Source organism: Somniosus microcephalus, chromosome 12, assembly GCF_052327205.1.
Source record: "Somniosus microcephalus isolate GS21.2 chromosome 12, FLI_Smic_1.0, whole genome shotgun sequence".
NCBI classification, from domain to species: Eukaryota; Metazoa; Chordata; class Chondrichthyes; order Squaliformes; family Somniosidae; genus Somniosus; species Somniosus microcephalus.
Window position 1 is genome coordinate 214193595 of NC_140998.1, and position 16497 is coordinate 214210091.

Sequence of the window (16497 nt, forward strand, 5' to 3'; positions counted from 1 at the left end):
GGGTCTGAACTCCCAGTCAGATGAAATTTAACACAAAGAAGACTGAAGTGATACATTTTGGTAGGAAGAATGAGGAAAGGCAATATAAACTAGATGGTAGAGTTTTCAAAGGGGAGCAGGAACAGAGAGTCCTGGGCGTGTATGCGCACAAATCTTTGAAGGTGGCGGGGCAGGTTGAGAAGGCTGTTCAGAAAAGCACATGGAGTCCTGGGCTTTATTAATAGAGGAATAGAGTATAAAAGCGAGGAGGTTATTGCTAAACCCTTTATAAAGCACTGGTCGGGCCCCAGCAGGAGGATTGTGTCCAATTCTGGGCTCCACACACTTTAGGAAGGATGTCAAGGCCTCAGAGAGCGTGCGGAGGAGATTGACCAGAATGGTCCCAGGGAGGAGGGGCTTCAGTGATGTGGAGAGACTGGAGAAGCTGGGGTTGTTCTCCTTAGAGCAGAGAAGGTTAAGGGGAGATTGACCAGAATGGTCCCAGGGATGAGGGACTTCAGTGATGTGGAGAGACTGGAGAAGCTGGGATTGTTCTCCTTAGAGCAGAGAAGGTTAAGGGGAGATTGACCAGAATGGTCCCAGGGATGAGGGACTTCAGTGATGTGGAGAGACTGGAGAAGCTGGGGTTGTTCTCCTTAGAGCAGAGAAGGTTAAGAGGAGATTTAATTGAGGCGTTTAAAATCATGAGGGGTTTTGATGGAGTAAATAAGGAGAAACTGTTTCCAGTGGCAGGAGGGTCGGTAACCAGAGGACACAGATTGAAGATAATCGGTAAAAGAACCAGAGGGGAGATGAGGAGAATTGTTTTTACGCAGCGAGTTGTTGTGATCTGGAACGCGCTGCCTGAAAGGGCGGTGGAAGCAGATTCAATAGTAACTTTCAAAAGGGGAATTGGAGAAATACTTGTAAAGGAACGATTATGTGGGGCTGTAGGGAAAGAGCGGGGCGGGAATGGCCTCTTTCTGTGCTGTGTGGTTCTATGAACTCCTCCCCAGGGCTGGAAACTGGCCCAGCTCTTGGATTGAGCAATTCAGGAGATTACACCTGGCGGGGCCCCAGTGTACAGGTGAGGATTCTCGGAGCAGGCGGGCTCACTTCCAGTTAGTCTTCAGTCCCTCGATGGTCCACAGCCTACACCTGCCAATCCAGCGCCCCGGCTCCCTTTGGGACATGTTTCCCAAGTGCCTGGAGGAGATCATCTGTTCAACCAAAGAGCCAGCAGCTCCCTGCCTTGTTTTATGTTGAAACCGCATCTCCGAGTTAATGTTTAAAAGCGAAACTCTTTATCAAGTCCGATAGGGCTCTTACCGGGAGTGTCCCTCCCGCTGTGTCTTCGATCCGTTTCACGGAGAGGGAGATTCCCAATCCAGGAACTTCTGTGTCTCTCTCCAGCTGTGATATTCGGCGAGCATGAGGGGGCCCTTTATTTCCAAGGTAGGTTAGCAATCCAGTGCAACCTATTCACTGAGTGTAAACGGCACCGGGGGGTGGGGTATACTGGGAGGGCAGGCTTTGGGGTGTCATGTCTTTCAGCACCACCTCTAGACCTTTTGATTTTTCTCTCTGCCATTTGTTTTAGCTTCATTTCCCGTGATTTAATTCCCTTTTTGCATCTTTCATCTCTGGTCTCCAATCCTGTTACGTTGGTTTTGTCAATGGTGTTCTGGTGTGATATTACGCCCAGCGCCTGTGCTAATTCTCTCTTTCTAACCTGTAAATATGCCACAAACTCCGTTCCCTTTCCACTGATTCGATCTCTCTCTCTCTCTGGGAACTGTCTAAGGCTGACCAAGTCTGTTGGCACCCTTGGTGCCATACTTGATCACGAATTGAGCTTCCTATCGCATATCCGTTCACCGCCTCCTCCCAGCTTCGTAATATCGGCCGTCTCTGCCCATACCTCAACTTATCTGCTGCTGAAACCCCCATCCATGCCGTTATCACCTCCCTGCTTGACTATTCCAACCCACTCCTGGCTGGCCTCCCTAGTTCTACCCTCCGTAAACTTGAGGTGACCCAAAACTCGGCTGCCCATGTCCTAACTCGCACCAAGTCCCGTTCGCCCATCACCCCTGTGCTCGCTGACCTACATTGGCTCCCAGTTAAGCAACGCCTCGATTTTAAAATTCTCTTCCTTGTTTTCAAATCCCTCCATGGCCTCCTCGCCCCCTCCCTATCTCTAATCTCCTCCAACCCTATAATCTCCCTAGATCTCAGCGTTCCACCGATTCAGGACTTTTGAACATCCCCCAATTTCCAACGCTCCATCATTGGCGGCCGTGCCTTCAGCTGCCTGGGCCCTGAGCTCTGGAATTCCCTCCCTAAACCTCTCCGCCTCTTTCTCCTCCTTTAAGATCCTCCTTAAAACCGACCTCTTTGACCCAGCTTTTGGTCACCTGTCCTAATATCTCCTTATGTGGTTCGCTGTCTGATAATCACTCCTGTGAAGTTCCTTGCGAGGTATTACTTCATTAAAAGCGTTGTATAAATGCAAGATGTTGTTAAGTTTTTGCTGCAATCAATATGAACTGATAGTGAGGAAATGGTCATTTAACTCAATGGGACTGAATATTGGGCCCGGGTGTAGAACAGGCAATCAGTGCACAAACACTCCTTTAGCCCCACCGACATCAACAAATTTACTGCCCCTCCGGCAGTACGGCGCTCCCTCAGTACTACCCCTCCGACAGTGCGGCGCTCCCTCAGTACTGCCCCTCCGACAGTGTGGCACATGCTCAGTACTGCCCCTCCGACAGTGCGGCGCTCCCTCAGTACTGCCCCTCCGACAGTGCGGCTCTCCCTCAGTACTGCCCCTCCGACAGTGTGGCACATGCTCAGTACTGCCCCTCCGACAGTGCGGCGCTCCCTCAGTACTGCCCCTCCGACAGTGCGGCGCTCCCTCAGTACTGCCCCTCCGACAGTGCGGCGCTCCCTCAGTACTGCCCCTCCGACAGTGCGGCGCTCCCTCAGTACTACCCCTCCGACAGTGCGGTGCTCCCTCAGTACTGCCCCTCCGACAGTGCGGCACTCCCTCAGTACCACCCCTCCGACAGTGCGGTGCTCCCTCAGTACCGCCCCTCCGACAGTGCGGCGCTCCCTCAGCACTGCCCCTCCGACAGTGCAGCGCTCCCTCAGTACTGCCCCTCCGACAGTGCGGCGCTCCCTCAGTACCGCCACTCCGACAGTGCGGCACTCCCTTAGTACCGCCCCTCCGACAGTGCGGCGCTCCCTCAGTACCGCCCCTCAGACAGTGCGGCGCTCCCTCAGTAATGGCACTGGGGAGTGTCGGCCTGGACTATGGGGCTCAAGTCTCTGGAGTGGTTGTTGAACCCATGACCTTCTGACTCGGAGACGAGAGAGGGAGGGTGCTAAACCCACTGAGCCACAACTGTAACTTCATCAGTCATTCCACCACCACAGATTGGAACCAAGTGATTAAAGGGACTGCGCGCTAAAAGAAACAGGCACAGAACAAAGCGCAGTTTACAGCGACAATTGTAAGCTGGATATATTAATTGTTTGGTACTAATTACAGGTACTTGCTGTGCTGAGCATATTCATATTCATACACATCCACATTTGCCACATGGACCCAGAGGCAGGTATGTAATAATGCCGGCAATGTTAATTATAGACTGAATATTTATCACAGGGTTTCCAACTAATCTTTAATCCCTTTCCAGCAGGACTGGGTTAGTGATCTACCATCCATGTCTACTGTTATCACAGGTCTAAAATTACCTGGCCTCTGTATTGTGACGCATTACCCAGTCCAAAGTACAATCGCGGCTGGCCAAACCAAACCAACTCCAGCAGATCCAAGAATGAGTGAAGTGATTCACTGCTCATTGCCAGAGGCATCGAAGAGAAAGAACAGGCCCAGCAAAACATCCTCAACTTTACTAACACATCCCCACAATGGACATCATCACAAGGCTCAGGAGCAATTGGGCACTTGTTCTTAACTGACAGTCTGAATCATTACAGGCACATCGTTCAAGTGTATCAGGTGTTGCAATAGTAGCTTAACATAGCACAGAAACAGGCCATTCGGCCCATCTGGTCCGTGCCGGTGTTTATGCCCCACATCAGCCTCCTCCCACCCCTCTTCATCTCACCCCATCAACACCAGCCTCCTCCCACCCCTCTTCATCTCACCCCGTCAACACCAGCCTCCTCCCACCCCTCTTCATCTCACCCCATCAAAACCAGCCTCCTCCCACCCCTTTTCATCTCACCCCGTCAACACCAGCCTCCTCCCACCCCTCTTCATCTCACCCCATCAACACCAGCCTCCTCCCACCCCTCTTCATCTCACCCCATCAACACCAGCCTCCTCCCACCCCTCTTCATCTCACCCCATCAACACCAGCCTCCTCCCACCCCTGTCCATCTCACCCCATCAACACCAGCCTCCTCCCACCCCTCTTCATCTCACCCCATCAACACCAGCCTCCTCCCACCCCTCTTCATCTCACCCCATCAACACCAGCCTCCTCCAACCCCTGTCCATCTCACCCCGTCAACACCAGCCTCCTCCCACCCCTCTTCATCTCACCCCATGAACACCAGCCTCCTCCCACCCCTCTTCATCTCACCCCATCCACACCAGCCTCCTCCCACCCCTCTTCATCTCACCCCATCAACACCAGCCTCCTCCCACTCCTCTTCATCTCACCCCATCACCATATCCTTCTATTCCTTTCTCCCTCGTGTGTTTATCCAGCTTCCCCTTAAATGCATCTCTGCTCTTCGCCTCAACCACTCCCTGTGGTAGCGAGTTCCACATTCTCACCACTCTGGGTAAAGAAGTTTCTCCTGAATTCCCCATTGGATTTATTAGTGACGATCTTATATTGATGGCCCCTAGTTCTGGTCTCCCCCACAAGTGGAAACATCTTCTCTACGTTTACCCTATCGAACCCTTCATAATCTTAAAGACCTCCATCAGGTCACCCCTCAGCCTTCTCCTTTATTGAGAAAAGAGCCCCAGGCTGTTCAATCTTTCCTACACCCTGGTTAGAGGGAGATACAGGAGTGTGTGCGGTGGTTAGAGGGACCTCCCCAGATACAGGAGTGTGAGAGAGAGGGGTTAGAGGGACCTCCCCAGATACAGGAGTGTGAGAGAGAGGGGCTAGAGAGACCTCCCCAGATACAGGAGTGTGAGAGAGAGGGGTTAGAGGGACCTCCCCAGATACAGGAGTGTGAGAGAGAGGGGCTAGAGAGACCTCCCCAGATACAGGCATCTAAGAGAGGGATTAGAGGGACCTCCCCAGATACAGGAGTGTGAGAGAGAGGGGTTAGAGGGACCTCCCCAGATACAGGAGTGTGAGAGAGAGGGATTAGAAGTTTCTCCTGAATTCCCTATTGGAATAATTAGTGACTATCTTATATTGATGGCCCCAAGCTCTGTTCTCACCCACAATGTATGTGAGGACAGGATTGCGTTGGGTGTGATGCCTCACGTGGATGAATAGCCAATGATGCTTGCTATATCAGGCTCTTGCATCAACAATGTGTCCAAAGTACTCGATGGTCAATGGCTTCAGGAGAGAAAATGAGGAGCAAATTGCAGGGGGTGGGGTTGGAGCGAAAAATGCACACAGGGCTTTGATGAGCCCACACCTGGGGTACTGTGCACAGTGTGGGTCTCATTACCTAAGGAAGGATATACTTGCCTTAAGAGGCGGTGCAACAAACAAAGGTTAGATTGATTCCTGAGATGAGCGGGTTGTCCTATGAAGAGAGATTGAGTAGATTGGACCTATACTTTCTGGAGTTTAGAAGAATGAGGTGATCTCATTGAAACATAAGATTCTGAGGGGGATTGACAGGGCAGATGCTGAGAGGTTGTTTCCCCTGGCTGGGGAGTCTAGAACCAGGGGGCACAGTCTCGGGATAAGGGCTCGGCCATTTAGGACTGAGATGAGGAGGAATTTCTTAACTCAGAGGGCGGTGAATCTTTGGAATTCTCTGCCCCAGAGGGCTGTGGAGGCTCAGTCGTTGAGTATATTCAAGACTGAGATCGATAGATTTTTGGACTCTAGGGGAATCGAGGGATATGGGGATCGGGCGGGAAAGTGTAGTCGAGGTAGAAGATCAGCCCTGATCTGATTGAATGGTGGAGCAGACTCAAGGGGCCGAATGGCCGACTCCTGATCCTAGTTCTTATGTTCTTAAAACAAGTGGAACATTGCCTAAAGCTGTTTCTTCCATCACTTTCAGATTGTATTGGAAAACCGGCTACTATAACATTGAAGGAATGTGTGGCTGAGAATCAGAAACCAATCCTGAAACATGGAATAAAAGACGAGATTTGCAATATTTTAAAGTGCAAAGAGAATTACACTGCACGTTTTAACAGCAGCGGCTGTTACACCATTTACATCCCGAGAGTTTCAGCGGAAGGTATTGCTCAAAAATGGAGGCTCGAATACGGGTCCTCCGAGCAGTTTAGTTTCAACTTAACGTCTGCCGGTGAGTTTAAAAGAATCTTCGTGCGGTTCTGCTTTGCGCTAAACACTTATTTTCTCCTGAATAGGTCTTTACTTTCTTGGCCCAGAAATTGCGGGAAAAATAAGGACGACTTCACGGCCATTAATCAGCTCGCTTGAATAAAAACCCCGGCAATTGTTGTCGAGGAGGAGATACGGCGTGCGTTCCACTTCTCCCCACATTGCTGGACGATTAGCGCCGCTCCGCCATTATCCTCGCCAAAACAGAACAAATCCCCAAGTTCCCCTCCGAGTCACGCACGCACCATCCTGACTTGGAAATATATCGGCCGTTCCTTCATCGTCGCCGGGTCCTGGAACTCCCTCCCTACAGTGGGGAAAGTGTTAAAATGACATCGCTGTCAGTTTCACTGAATGGTGTGAGAAAGACGGGCTAACATGAAAGGCCACATCCGTAAAGAGGCGGGCAAGAAAGCTGACCTTTTGAAGACTTAAAAAAAAAAGCAATTAAGTGGAGACAGGCTGTCCAGCATTTCAACTGCCTTTAACAGCTTTATTACCGAGGTCCCATTCCAAGGTATCTTTTAATTAGCATTCAGCAGTTTGAGTGATTGATTGAGGAGGCAGCTTACACATGTTTACATTCTGATTTGTAACCAATCCGTGAAGGTACATGTGGGCCAAGATCCAATCAGGTTGCAGGAATGAATTGTGCATGAGGCTGCCATGTGTATTTTAATGTATAAAAATGTAGTGTTTGCTGTACCAATTTGGAAAAGTCTGGCTACAGACAGAGCAGACTGTCTCCCCACCGGTGTAATAAAGACAACTTGACTATCGATCTGAAACCTTGTGTCGCGTGTTGGTTTAAAATATTCCACAACACTCCCTAACCTTCACCACACGGAGTGCAGCGGTTCGAGAAGGTGGCTCACCACCACCTTCTCAGGGGCAATTAAGGGTGGGCAATAAATGCCAGCCTCGCCAGTGATGCCCACATCCCGTGAATGAATAATTAAAAAAAAAATCTCGCCTTGAGCCTTCCCATTGAACTTTGCATTTTAAGAAATTGCTCGGTTTATGCCATTCAGGTGAATGAATCTCGCCGCGGCCATTTAGGGCTGGTAATTCATGTCGTAAGGATCCTGTTAATGACGTGATTTAAGGTCCTGTCATGACACTGGAGCTTCGATTTTACAACACTCATCCTTGTTTTCAAATCTCTCCGTGGCTCCCGCCTCGCGAAAACGCAATCCTGCATACAAACCGCCCCGTGACTTTCAGGAGGCTGCTGCATTGGCGCATTAACGGCCCGTCAAACTTGCCGTAGAATGCCTCACGAGAACGACGTATCGGGCGGCCAATGGTGGGAGGGTGGGGACGGGGCAGTCGGAGATGAGAGCTCACGCGATGAAGCCTCCAGGAAGAAACCCAACCAGAGTCGGCGACCCAAGATATTTTATTTGTTCCTGGGATGTGGGTGTCGCTGGCAAGGCTGGCATTTATTGCCCATCCCTAATTGCCCCTTGAGAAGGTGGTGGTGAGCCACCTTCTTGAACCGCTGCATTCCGTGTGGTGAAGGTGCTCCCACAGTGCTGTTAGGGAGGGAGTTCCAGGATTTTGACCCACCGGTGATGAAGGAACGGCCGATATATTTCCAAGTCAGGATGGTGTGTGACTTGGAGGGGAACTTGGAGGTGGTGGTGTTCCCGTGCGCCTGCTGCCCTTGTCCTTCTAGGTGGAAGAGGTGGCGGGTTTGGGAGGTGATGCCGAAGAAGCCTTGGCGAGTTGCTGCAGTGCATCTTGTAGATGGTGCACACTGCAGCCACGGTGCGCCGGTGGTGGAGGGAGTGAATGTTTAAGGTGGTGGATGGGGTGCCGATCAAGCGAGCTGCTTTGTCCTGGATGGTGTCGAGCTTCTCGAGTGTTGTTGGAGCTGCACTCATCCAGGCAAGTGGAGAGTGTTCCATCACACTCCTAACTTGTGCCTTGTAGATGGTGGAAAGGCTTTAGGGAGTCAGGAGGTGAGACACTCGCCGCAGAATACCCAGCCTCTGACCTGCTCTTGTTGCCACAGTGTTTATGTGGCTGGTCCAGTTAAGTTTCTGGTCAATGGTGACCCCCAGGGTGTTGATGGTGGGGGATTCAGCGATGGTAATGCCGTTGAAAGTAAGATGGGAATCTGAGCTCGGTGGTGATACAATCCATGATCGCTGTTCAGTCACTGTGACTGGGGTGACACATCGAAGGCTGCCTGCTTCCTGTAGATCTGCACCACAGCAGGAGGGGTCACCTAGAATCACACAGCACAGGAGGCGGCCACTCGGCCCATCGTGCCTGTGCCGGCTCTTTGAAAGAGCTCTCCAATTAGCCCCACTCCCCACTGCTCTTTCCCCAGAACACTGCAAATGTTTCCCCTTCAAGTACTTATCCAGGGGGAGAAAATGCATTTAACAGGAGAAAAACGCAAATATTTTACATAACTGCTCAATTGAATTGTCTGCTTTGCTTTTCAGATTGTTCTACCCAAGAAGCAAGCAAAGCTTTGGCAGATTCGGACAAATGTCTCAATACAACCTCAGGTAACACCAGCTCAGATTTAATACTTTTTATACAAGGTGTCCGCAGTGATTCAGTGGGCTTAGTGCTCACTCTCTCTCTCTCTCACTCTCTCTCTCTCTCTCTCTCTCTCTCTCCTGAGTCAGACGGTCGTGGGTTCAAATTGCACCCCAGAGACTAGGGCACAAATTCAAGGCCCACACTCCCCAGTATCAGTATTGAGGGAGCACCGCACTGTCGGAGGGTCAGTACTGAGGGAGCGGCGAACTGTCGGAGGGGCAGTACTGAGGGAGCGCCGCACTGTCGGAGGGGCAGTACAGAGGGAGCGCTGCACTGTCGGAGGGTCAGTACTGAGGGAGCGCTGCACTGTCGGAGGGGCAGTACTGAGGGAGCGCCGCACTGTCGGGGGGCAGTACTGAGAGAGCGCCGCACTGTCGGAGGGGCGGTAATGAGGGAGCGCCGCACTGTCGGAGGGGCAGTACTGAGGGAGCGCTGCACTGTCGGAGGGTCAGTACTGAGGGAGCGCTGCACTGTCGGAGGAGCAGTACTGAGGGAGCGCCGCACTGTCGGAGGGGCAGTACTGAGGGAGAGCCGCACTGTCGGAGGGGCAGTACTGAGGGAGTGCCGCACTGTCGGAGGGGCGGTAATGAGGGAGCGCCGCACTGTCGGAGGGGCAGTACTGAGGGAGCGCCGCACTGTCGGAGGGGCGGGTACTGACGGAGCGCTGCACTGTCGGAGGGGCAGTACTGAGGGAGCGTTGGGGGAGCGGTACTGAGGGAGCGCCGCACTGTCGGAGGGGCGGTATTGAGGGAGCACCGCACTGTCGGAGGGGCGGTACTGAGGGAGCGCCGCACTGTCAGAGGGGCGGTACTGAGGGAGCCCCGCACTGTCGGAGGGTCAGTACTGAGGGAGCGCCGCACTATCGGAGGGTCAGTACTGAGGGAGCGCCGCACTCTCGGAGGGTCAGTACAGAGGGAGTGCCGCACTGTCGGAGGGGCAGTATTGAGGGAGCGCCGCACTGTCGGAGGGTCAGTACTGAGGGAGCTCCGCACTGTCAGAGGGGCAATATTGAGGGAGCGCCGCACTGTCGGAGGTTCAGTACTGAGGGAGCGCCGCACAGTCGGAGGGGCAGTACTGAGGGAGCGCCGCACTGTCGAAGGGCAGTACTGAGGGAGCGCAGCACTGTCAGAGGGGCAGTACTGAGTGAGCGCCGCACTGTCGGAGGGGCGGTACTGAGGGAGCGCCGCACTGTCGGAGGGGCAGTACTGAGGGAGAGCCGCACTGTCGGGGGGCAGTACTGAGGGAGCGCCGCACTGTCGGAGGGTCAGTACTGAGGGAGCGCCGCACTGTCGAGGGGCAGTACTGAGGGAGCGCCGCACTGTCGGAGGGGCGGGGTACTGAGGGAGCGCCGCACTGTCGGAGGGGCAGTACTGAAGGAGCGCGGCACTGTCGGGGGGCAGTACTGTGGGAGCGCCGCACTGTCGGGGGGCAGTACTGAGGGAGCGCCGCACTGTCGGAGGGTCAGTACTGAGGGAGCGCCGCACTGTCGGGCACTATTGAGGGAGCGCCGCACTGTCGGAGGGGCAGTACTGAGGGAGCGCCGCACTGTCGGAGGGGCAGTACTGAGGGAGCGCCGCAGTGTCGGAGGGGCAGTACTGAGGGAGCGTTGGGGGGAGCGGTAGTGAGGGAGCGCCGCACTGTCGGAGGGGCGGTACTGAGGGAGCACCGCACTGTCGGAGGGGCAGTACTGAGGGAGCGCCACACTGTCGGAGAGGCAGTACTGAGGGAGCGCCGCACTGTCAGGGGGCAGTACTGAGGGAGCGCCGCACTGTCGGAGGGTCAGTACTGAGGGAGCGCCGCACTGTCGGGGGGGCTGGTACTGAGGGAGTGCCGCACTGTTGGAGGGGCAGTACTGAGGAGCGCCGCACTGTCGGAGGGGTGGTACTGAGGGAGCGCCGCACTGTCGGAGGGGTGGTACTGAGGGAGCGCCGCAATGTCGGAGGAGCGGTACTGAGGGAGCGCCGCACTTTCGGAGGGGCGGTACTGAGGGAGCGCCGCACTGTCGGAGGGGCCGTACTGAGGGAGCGCCGCACTGTCGGAGGGGCAGTACTGAGGGAGCGCCGCACCCTCGGAGGGTCAGTACTGAGGGAGCGCCGCACTGTCGGAGGGGCAGAATTGAGGGAGCGCCGCACTGTCGGAGGTTCAGTACTGAGGGAGCGCCGCACTGTCGGAGGGGCAGTACTGAGGGAGCGCCCCACTGTCAGAGGGGCAGTACTGAGGGAGCGCAGCACTGTCAGAGGGGCAGTACTGAGGGAGCGCCGCACTGTCGGAGGGGCGGTACTGAGGGAGCGCTGCACTGTCGGAGGGGCAGTACTGAGGGAGAGCCGCACTGTCGGGGGGGCAGTACTGAGGGAGCGCCGCACTGTCGGAGGGTCAGTACTGAGGGAGCGCCGCACTGTCGGGGGGCAATACTGAGGGAGCGCCGCACTGTCGGAGGAGCGGTACTGAGGGAGCGCCACACTGTCGGAGGGGCGGTACTGAGGGAGCGCCGCACTGTCGGAGGGGCGGTACTGAGGGAGCGCCGCACTGTCGGAGGGGCGGTACTGAGGGAGCGCCGCACTGTCGGAGGGGCGGTATTGAGGGAGCGCCGCACTATCGGAGGGGCAGTCCTGAGGGAGCGCCGCACTCTCGGAGGATCAGTACTGAGGGAGCGCCGCACTGTCGGAGGGGCGGTATTGAGGGAGCGCCGCACTGTCGGAGGGGCGGTACTGAGGGAGCGCTGCACTGTCGGAGGGGCGGTACTGAGGGAGCGCCGCACTGTCGGAGGGGTGGTACTGATGGATCGCTGCACTGTCAGAGGGGCGGTACTGAGGGAGCGCCGCACTGTCGGAGGGGCGTTACTGAGGAAGCGCCGCACTGTCGGAGTTTCAGTACTGAGGGAGCGCCGCACTGTCGGAGGGGCAGTACTGAGGAAGCGCTGCACTGTCGGAGGGGCAGTACTGAGGGAGCGCAGCACTGTCGGAGGGGCAGTATTGAGGGAGCGCCGCACTGTCGGAGGGTCAGTACTGAGGGAGCTCCGCACTGTCGGAGGGGCAATATTGAGGGAGCGCCGCACTGTCGGAGGTTCAGTACTGAGGGAGCGCCGCACAGTCGGAGGGGCTGTACTGAGGGAGCGCCGCACTGTCGGAGGGGCAGTACTGAGGGAGCGCAGCACTGTCAGAGGGGCAGTACTGAGGGAGCGCCGCACTGTCGGAGGGGCGGTACTGAGGGAGTGCCGCACTGTCGGAGGGGCAGTACTGAGGGAGAGCCGCACTGTCGGGGGGCAGTACTGAGGGAGCACCGCACTGTCGGAGGGGCAGTACTGAGGGAGTGCAGCACTGTCAGAGGGGCAGTACTGAGGGAGCATTGGGGGAGCGGTACTGAGGGAGCGCCGCACTGTCGGAGGGGCGGTATTGAGGGAGCACCGCACTCTCGGAGGGGGCGGTACTGAGGGAGCGCCGCACTGTCAGAGGGGCGGTACTGAGGGAGCGCCGCACTGTCGGAGGGTCAGTACTGAGGGAGCGCCGCACTGTCGGAGGGGCAGTATTGAGGGAGCGCCGCACTGTCGGAGGGTCAGTACTGAGGGAGCTCCGCACTGTCGGAGGGGCAATATTGAGGGAGCGCCGCACTGTCGGAGGTTCAGTACTGAGGGAGCACCGCACAGTCGGAGGGGCAGTACTGAGGGAGCGCCGCACTGTCGGAGGGGCAGTACTGAGGGAGCGCAGCACTGTCAGAGGGGCAGCACTGAGGGAGCGCCGCACTGTCGGAGGGGCGGTACTGAGGGAGCGCCGCACTGTCGGAGGGGCAGTACTGAGGGAGAGCTGCACTGTCGGGGGGCAGTACTGAGGGAGCGCCGCTCTGTCGGAGGGTCAGTACTGAGGGAGCGCCGCACTGTCGAGGGGCAGTACTGAGGGAGCGCCGCACTGTCGGAGGGGCGGTACTGAGGGAGCGCCGCACTGTCGGAGGGGCAGTACTGAAGGAGCGCGGCACTGTCGGGGGGCAGTACTGAGGGAGCGCCGCACTGTCGGGGGGCAGTACTGAGGGAGCGCCGCACTGTCGGAGGGTCAGTACTGAGGGAGCGCCGCACTGTCGGGGGGCAGTACTGAGGGAGCGCCGCACTGTCGGAGGGGCAGTACTGAGGGAGCGCCGCACTGTCGGAGGGGCAGTACTGAGGGAGCGCCGCAGTGTCGGAGTGGCAGTACTGAGGGAGCACCGCACTGTCGGAGGGGCAGTACTGAGGGAGCGCCGCAGTGTCGGAGGGGCAGTACTGAGGGAGCGCCGCACTGTCGGAGGGGCGGTACTGAGGGAGCGCCGCACTGTCGGAGGGGCGGTACTGAGGGAGCGCCGCACTGTCGGAGGGGCGGTACTGAGGGAGAGCCGCACTGTCGGAGGGGCGGTACTGAGGGAGCGCCGCACTGTCGGAGGGGCGGTACTGAGGGAGCGCCGCACTGTCGGAGGGGCGGCAGTGAGGGAGCGCCGCACTGTCGGAGGGGCGGTACTGAGGGAGCGCCGCACTGTCGGAGGGGCAATACTGAGGGAGCGCCGCACTGTTGGAGAGTCAGTACTGAGGGAGTGCCACACTTTCGGAGGGTCAGTACTGAGGGAGCGCCGCACTGTCGGAGGGGCAGTATTGAGGGAGCGCCGCAATGTCGGAGAGGCAGTACTGAGGGAGCGCCGCACTGTCAGGGGGCAGTACTGAGGGAGCGCCGCACTGTCGGAGGGTCAGTACTGAGGGAGCGCCGCACTGTCGTGGGGGCGGTACTGAGGGAGTGCCGCACTGTTGGAGGGGCAGTACTGAGGGAGCGCCGCACTGTCGGAGGGGGCGGTACTGAGGGAGCGCCGCACTGTCGGAGGGGTGGTACTGAGGGAGCGCCGCAATGTCGGAGGAGCGGTACTGAGGGAGCGCCGCACTGTCGGAGGGGCAGTACTGAGGGAGCGCCGCACTGTCGGAGGGGCCGTACTGAGGGAGCGCCGCACTGTCGGAGGGGCAGTACTGAGGGAGCGCCGCACCCTCGGAGGGTCAGTACTGAGGGAGCGCCGCACTGTCGGAGGGGCAGTATTGAGGGAGCGCTGCACTGTTGGAGGGTCAGTACTGAGGGAGCGCCGCACTGTCGGAGGGGCGGTACTGAGGGAGCGCCGCACTGTCGGAGGGGCAGTACTGAGGGAGAGCCGCACTGTCGGGGGGCAGTACTGATGGAGCGCCGCACTGTCGGAGGGTCAGTACTGAGGGAGCGCCGCACTGTCGAGGGGCAGTACTGAGGGAGCGCCGCACTGTCGGAGGGGCGGTACTGAGGGAGCGCCGCTCTGTCGGAGGGGCAGTACTGAAGGAGCGCGGCACTGTCGGCGGGCAGTACTGAGGGAGCGCCGCACTGTCGGGCGGCAGTACTGAGGGAGCGCCGCACTGTCGGAGGGTCAGTACTGAGGGAGCGCCGCACTGTCGGGCACTATTGAGGGAGCGCCGCACTGTCGGAGGGGCAGTACTGAGGGAGCGCCGCACTGTCGGAGGGGCAGTACTGAGGGAGCGCCGCAGTGTCGGAGGGGCAGTACTGAGGGAGCGCCGCACTGTCGGAGGGGCAGTACTGAGGAGCGTTGGGGGAGCGGTAGTGAGGGAGCGCCGCACTGTCGGAGAGGCGGTACTGAGGGAGCGCCGCACTGTCGGAGGGGCAGTACTGAGGGAGCGCCACACTGTCGGAGAGGCAGTACTGAGGGAGCGCCGCACTGTCAGGAGGCAGTACTGAGGGAGCGCCGCACTGTCGGAGGGTCAGTACTGAGGGAGCGCCGCACTGTCGGGGGGGCGGTACTGAGGGAGTGCCGCACTGTTGGAGGGGCAGTACGGAGGGAGCGCCGCACTGTCGGAGGGGTGGTACTGAGGGAGCGCCGCACTGTCGGAGGGGTGGTACTGAGGGAGCGCCGCAATGTCGGAGGAGCGGTACTGAGAGAGCGCCGCACTTTCGGAGGGACGGTACTGAGGGAGCGCCGCACTGTCGGAGGGGCCGTACTGAGGGAGCGCCGCACTGTCGGAGGGGCAGTACTGAGGGAGCGCCGCAGCCTCGGAGGGTCAGTACTGAGGGAGCGCCGCACTGTCGGAGGGGCAGAATTGAGGGAGCGCCGCACTGTCGGAGGTTCAGTACTGAGGGAGCGCCGCACTGTCGGAGGGGCAGTACTGAGGGAGCGCCCCACTGTCAGAGGGGCAGTACTGAGGGAGCGCAGCACTGTCAGAGGGGCAGTACTGAGGGAGCGCCGCACTGTCGGAGGGGCGGGTACTGAGGGAGCGCCGCACTGTCGGAGGGGCAGTACTGAGGGAGAGCCGCACTGTCGGTGGGGCAGTACTGAGGGAGCGCCGCACTGTCGGAGGGTCAGTACTGAGGGAGCGCCGCACTGTCGGGGGGCAATACTGAGGGAGCGCCGCACTGTCGGAGGAGCGGTACTGAGGGAGCGCCGCACTGTCGGAGGGGCGGTACTGAGGGAGAGCCACACTGTCGGAGGGGCGGTACTGAGGGAGCGCCGCACTGTCGGAGGGGCGGTACTGAGGGAGCGCCGCACTGTCGGAGGGGCGGTACTGAGGGAGCGCCGCACTGTCGGAGGGGCGGTACTGAGGGAGCGCCGCACTGTCGGAGGGGCGGTATTGAGGGAGCGCCGCACTATCGGAGGGGCAGTCCTGAGGGAGCGCCGCACTCTCGGAGAGTCAGTACTGAGGGAGCGCCGCACTGTCGGAGGGGCGGTATTGAGGGAGCGCCGCACTGTCGGAGGGGCGGTACTGAGGGAGCGCTGCACTGTCGGAGGGGCGGTACTGAGGGAGCGCCGCACTGTCGGAGGGGTGGTACTGATGGATCGCTGCACTGTCAGAGGGGCGGTACTGAGGGAGCGCCGCACTGTCGGAGGGGCGTTACTGAGGAAGCGCTGCACTGTCGGAGGTTCAGTACTGAGGGAGCGCCGCACTGTCGGAGGGGCAGTACTGAGGAAGCGCTGCATTGTCGGAGGGGCAGTACTGAGGGAGCGCAGCACTGTCGGAGGGGCAGTATTGAGGGAGCGCCGCACTGTCGGAGGGTCAGTACTGAGGGAGCTCCGCACTGTCGGAGGGGCAATATTGAGGGAGCGCTGCACTGTCGGATGTTCAGTACTGAGGGAGCGCCGCACAGTCGGAGGGGCAGTACTGAGGGAGCGCCGCACTGTCGGAGGGGCAGTACTGAGGGAGCGCAGCACTGTCAGAGGGGCAGTACTGAGGGAGCGCCGCACTGTCGGAGGGGCGGGTACTGAGGGAGCGCTGCACTGTCGGAGGGGCAGTACTGAGGGAGAGCCGCACTGTCGGGGGGCAGTACTGAAGGAGCACCGCACTGTCGGAGGGGCAGTACTGAGGGAGTGCAGCACTGTCAGAGGGGCAGTACTGAGGGAGCATTGGGGGAGCGGTACTGAGGGAGCGCCGCACTGTCGGAGGGGCGGTATT

General features: G+C 58.4%; 1 protein-coding gene across 1 annotated transcript in view; it reads left to right on the plus strand.

The window, feature by feature from the left end:
- The first annotated feature begins 1051 nt into the window (after window positions 1-1051).
- Window positions 1052-16497, plus strand: part of LOC147110073 (uncharacterized) — a 39483-nt gene continuing 24037 nt past the window's right edge. The window contains exons 1-4 of the mRNA XM_086004240.1: window positions 1052-1434; window positions 3536-3602; window positions 6226-6477; window positions 8972-9037. Of these exons, the coding sequence (XP_085860366.1) occupies window positions 1411-1434; window positions 3536-3602; window positions 6226-6477; window positions 8972-9037 (409 nt within the window). The 5' untranslated portion in view covers window positions 1052-1410. The remainder of the gene's footprint in view (window positions 1435-3535; window positions 3603-6225; window positions 6478-8971; window positions 9038-16497) is intronic.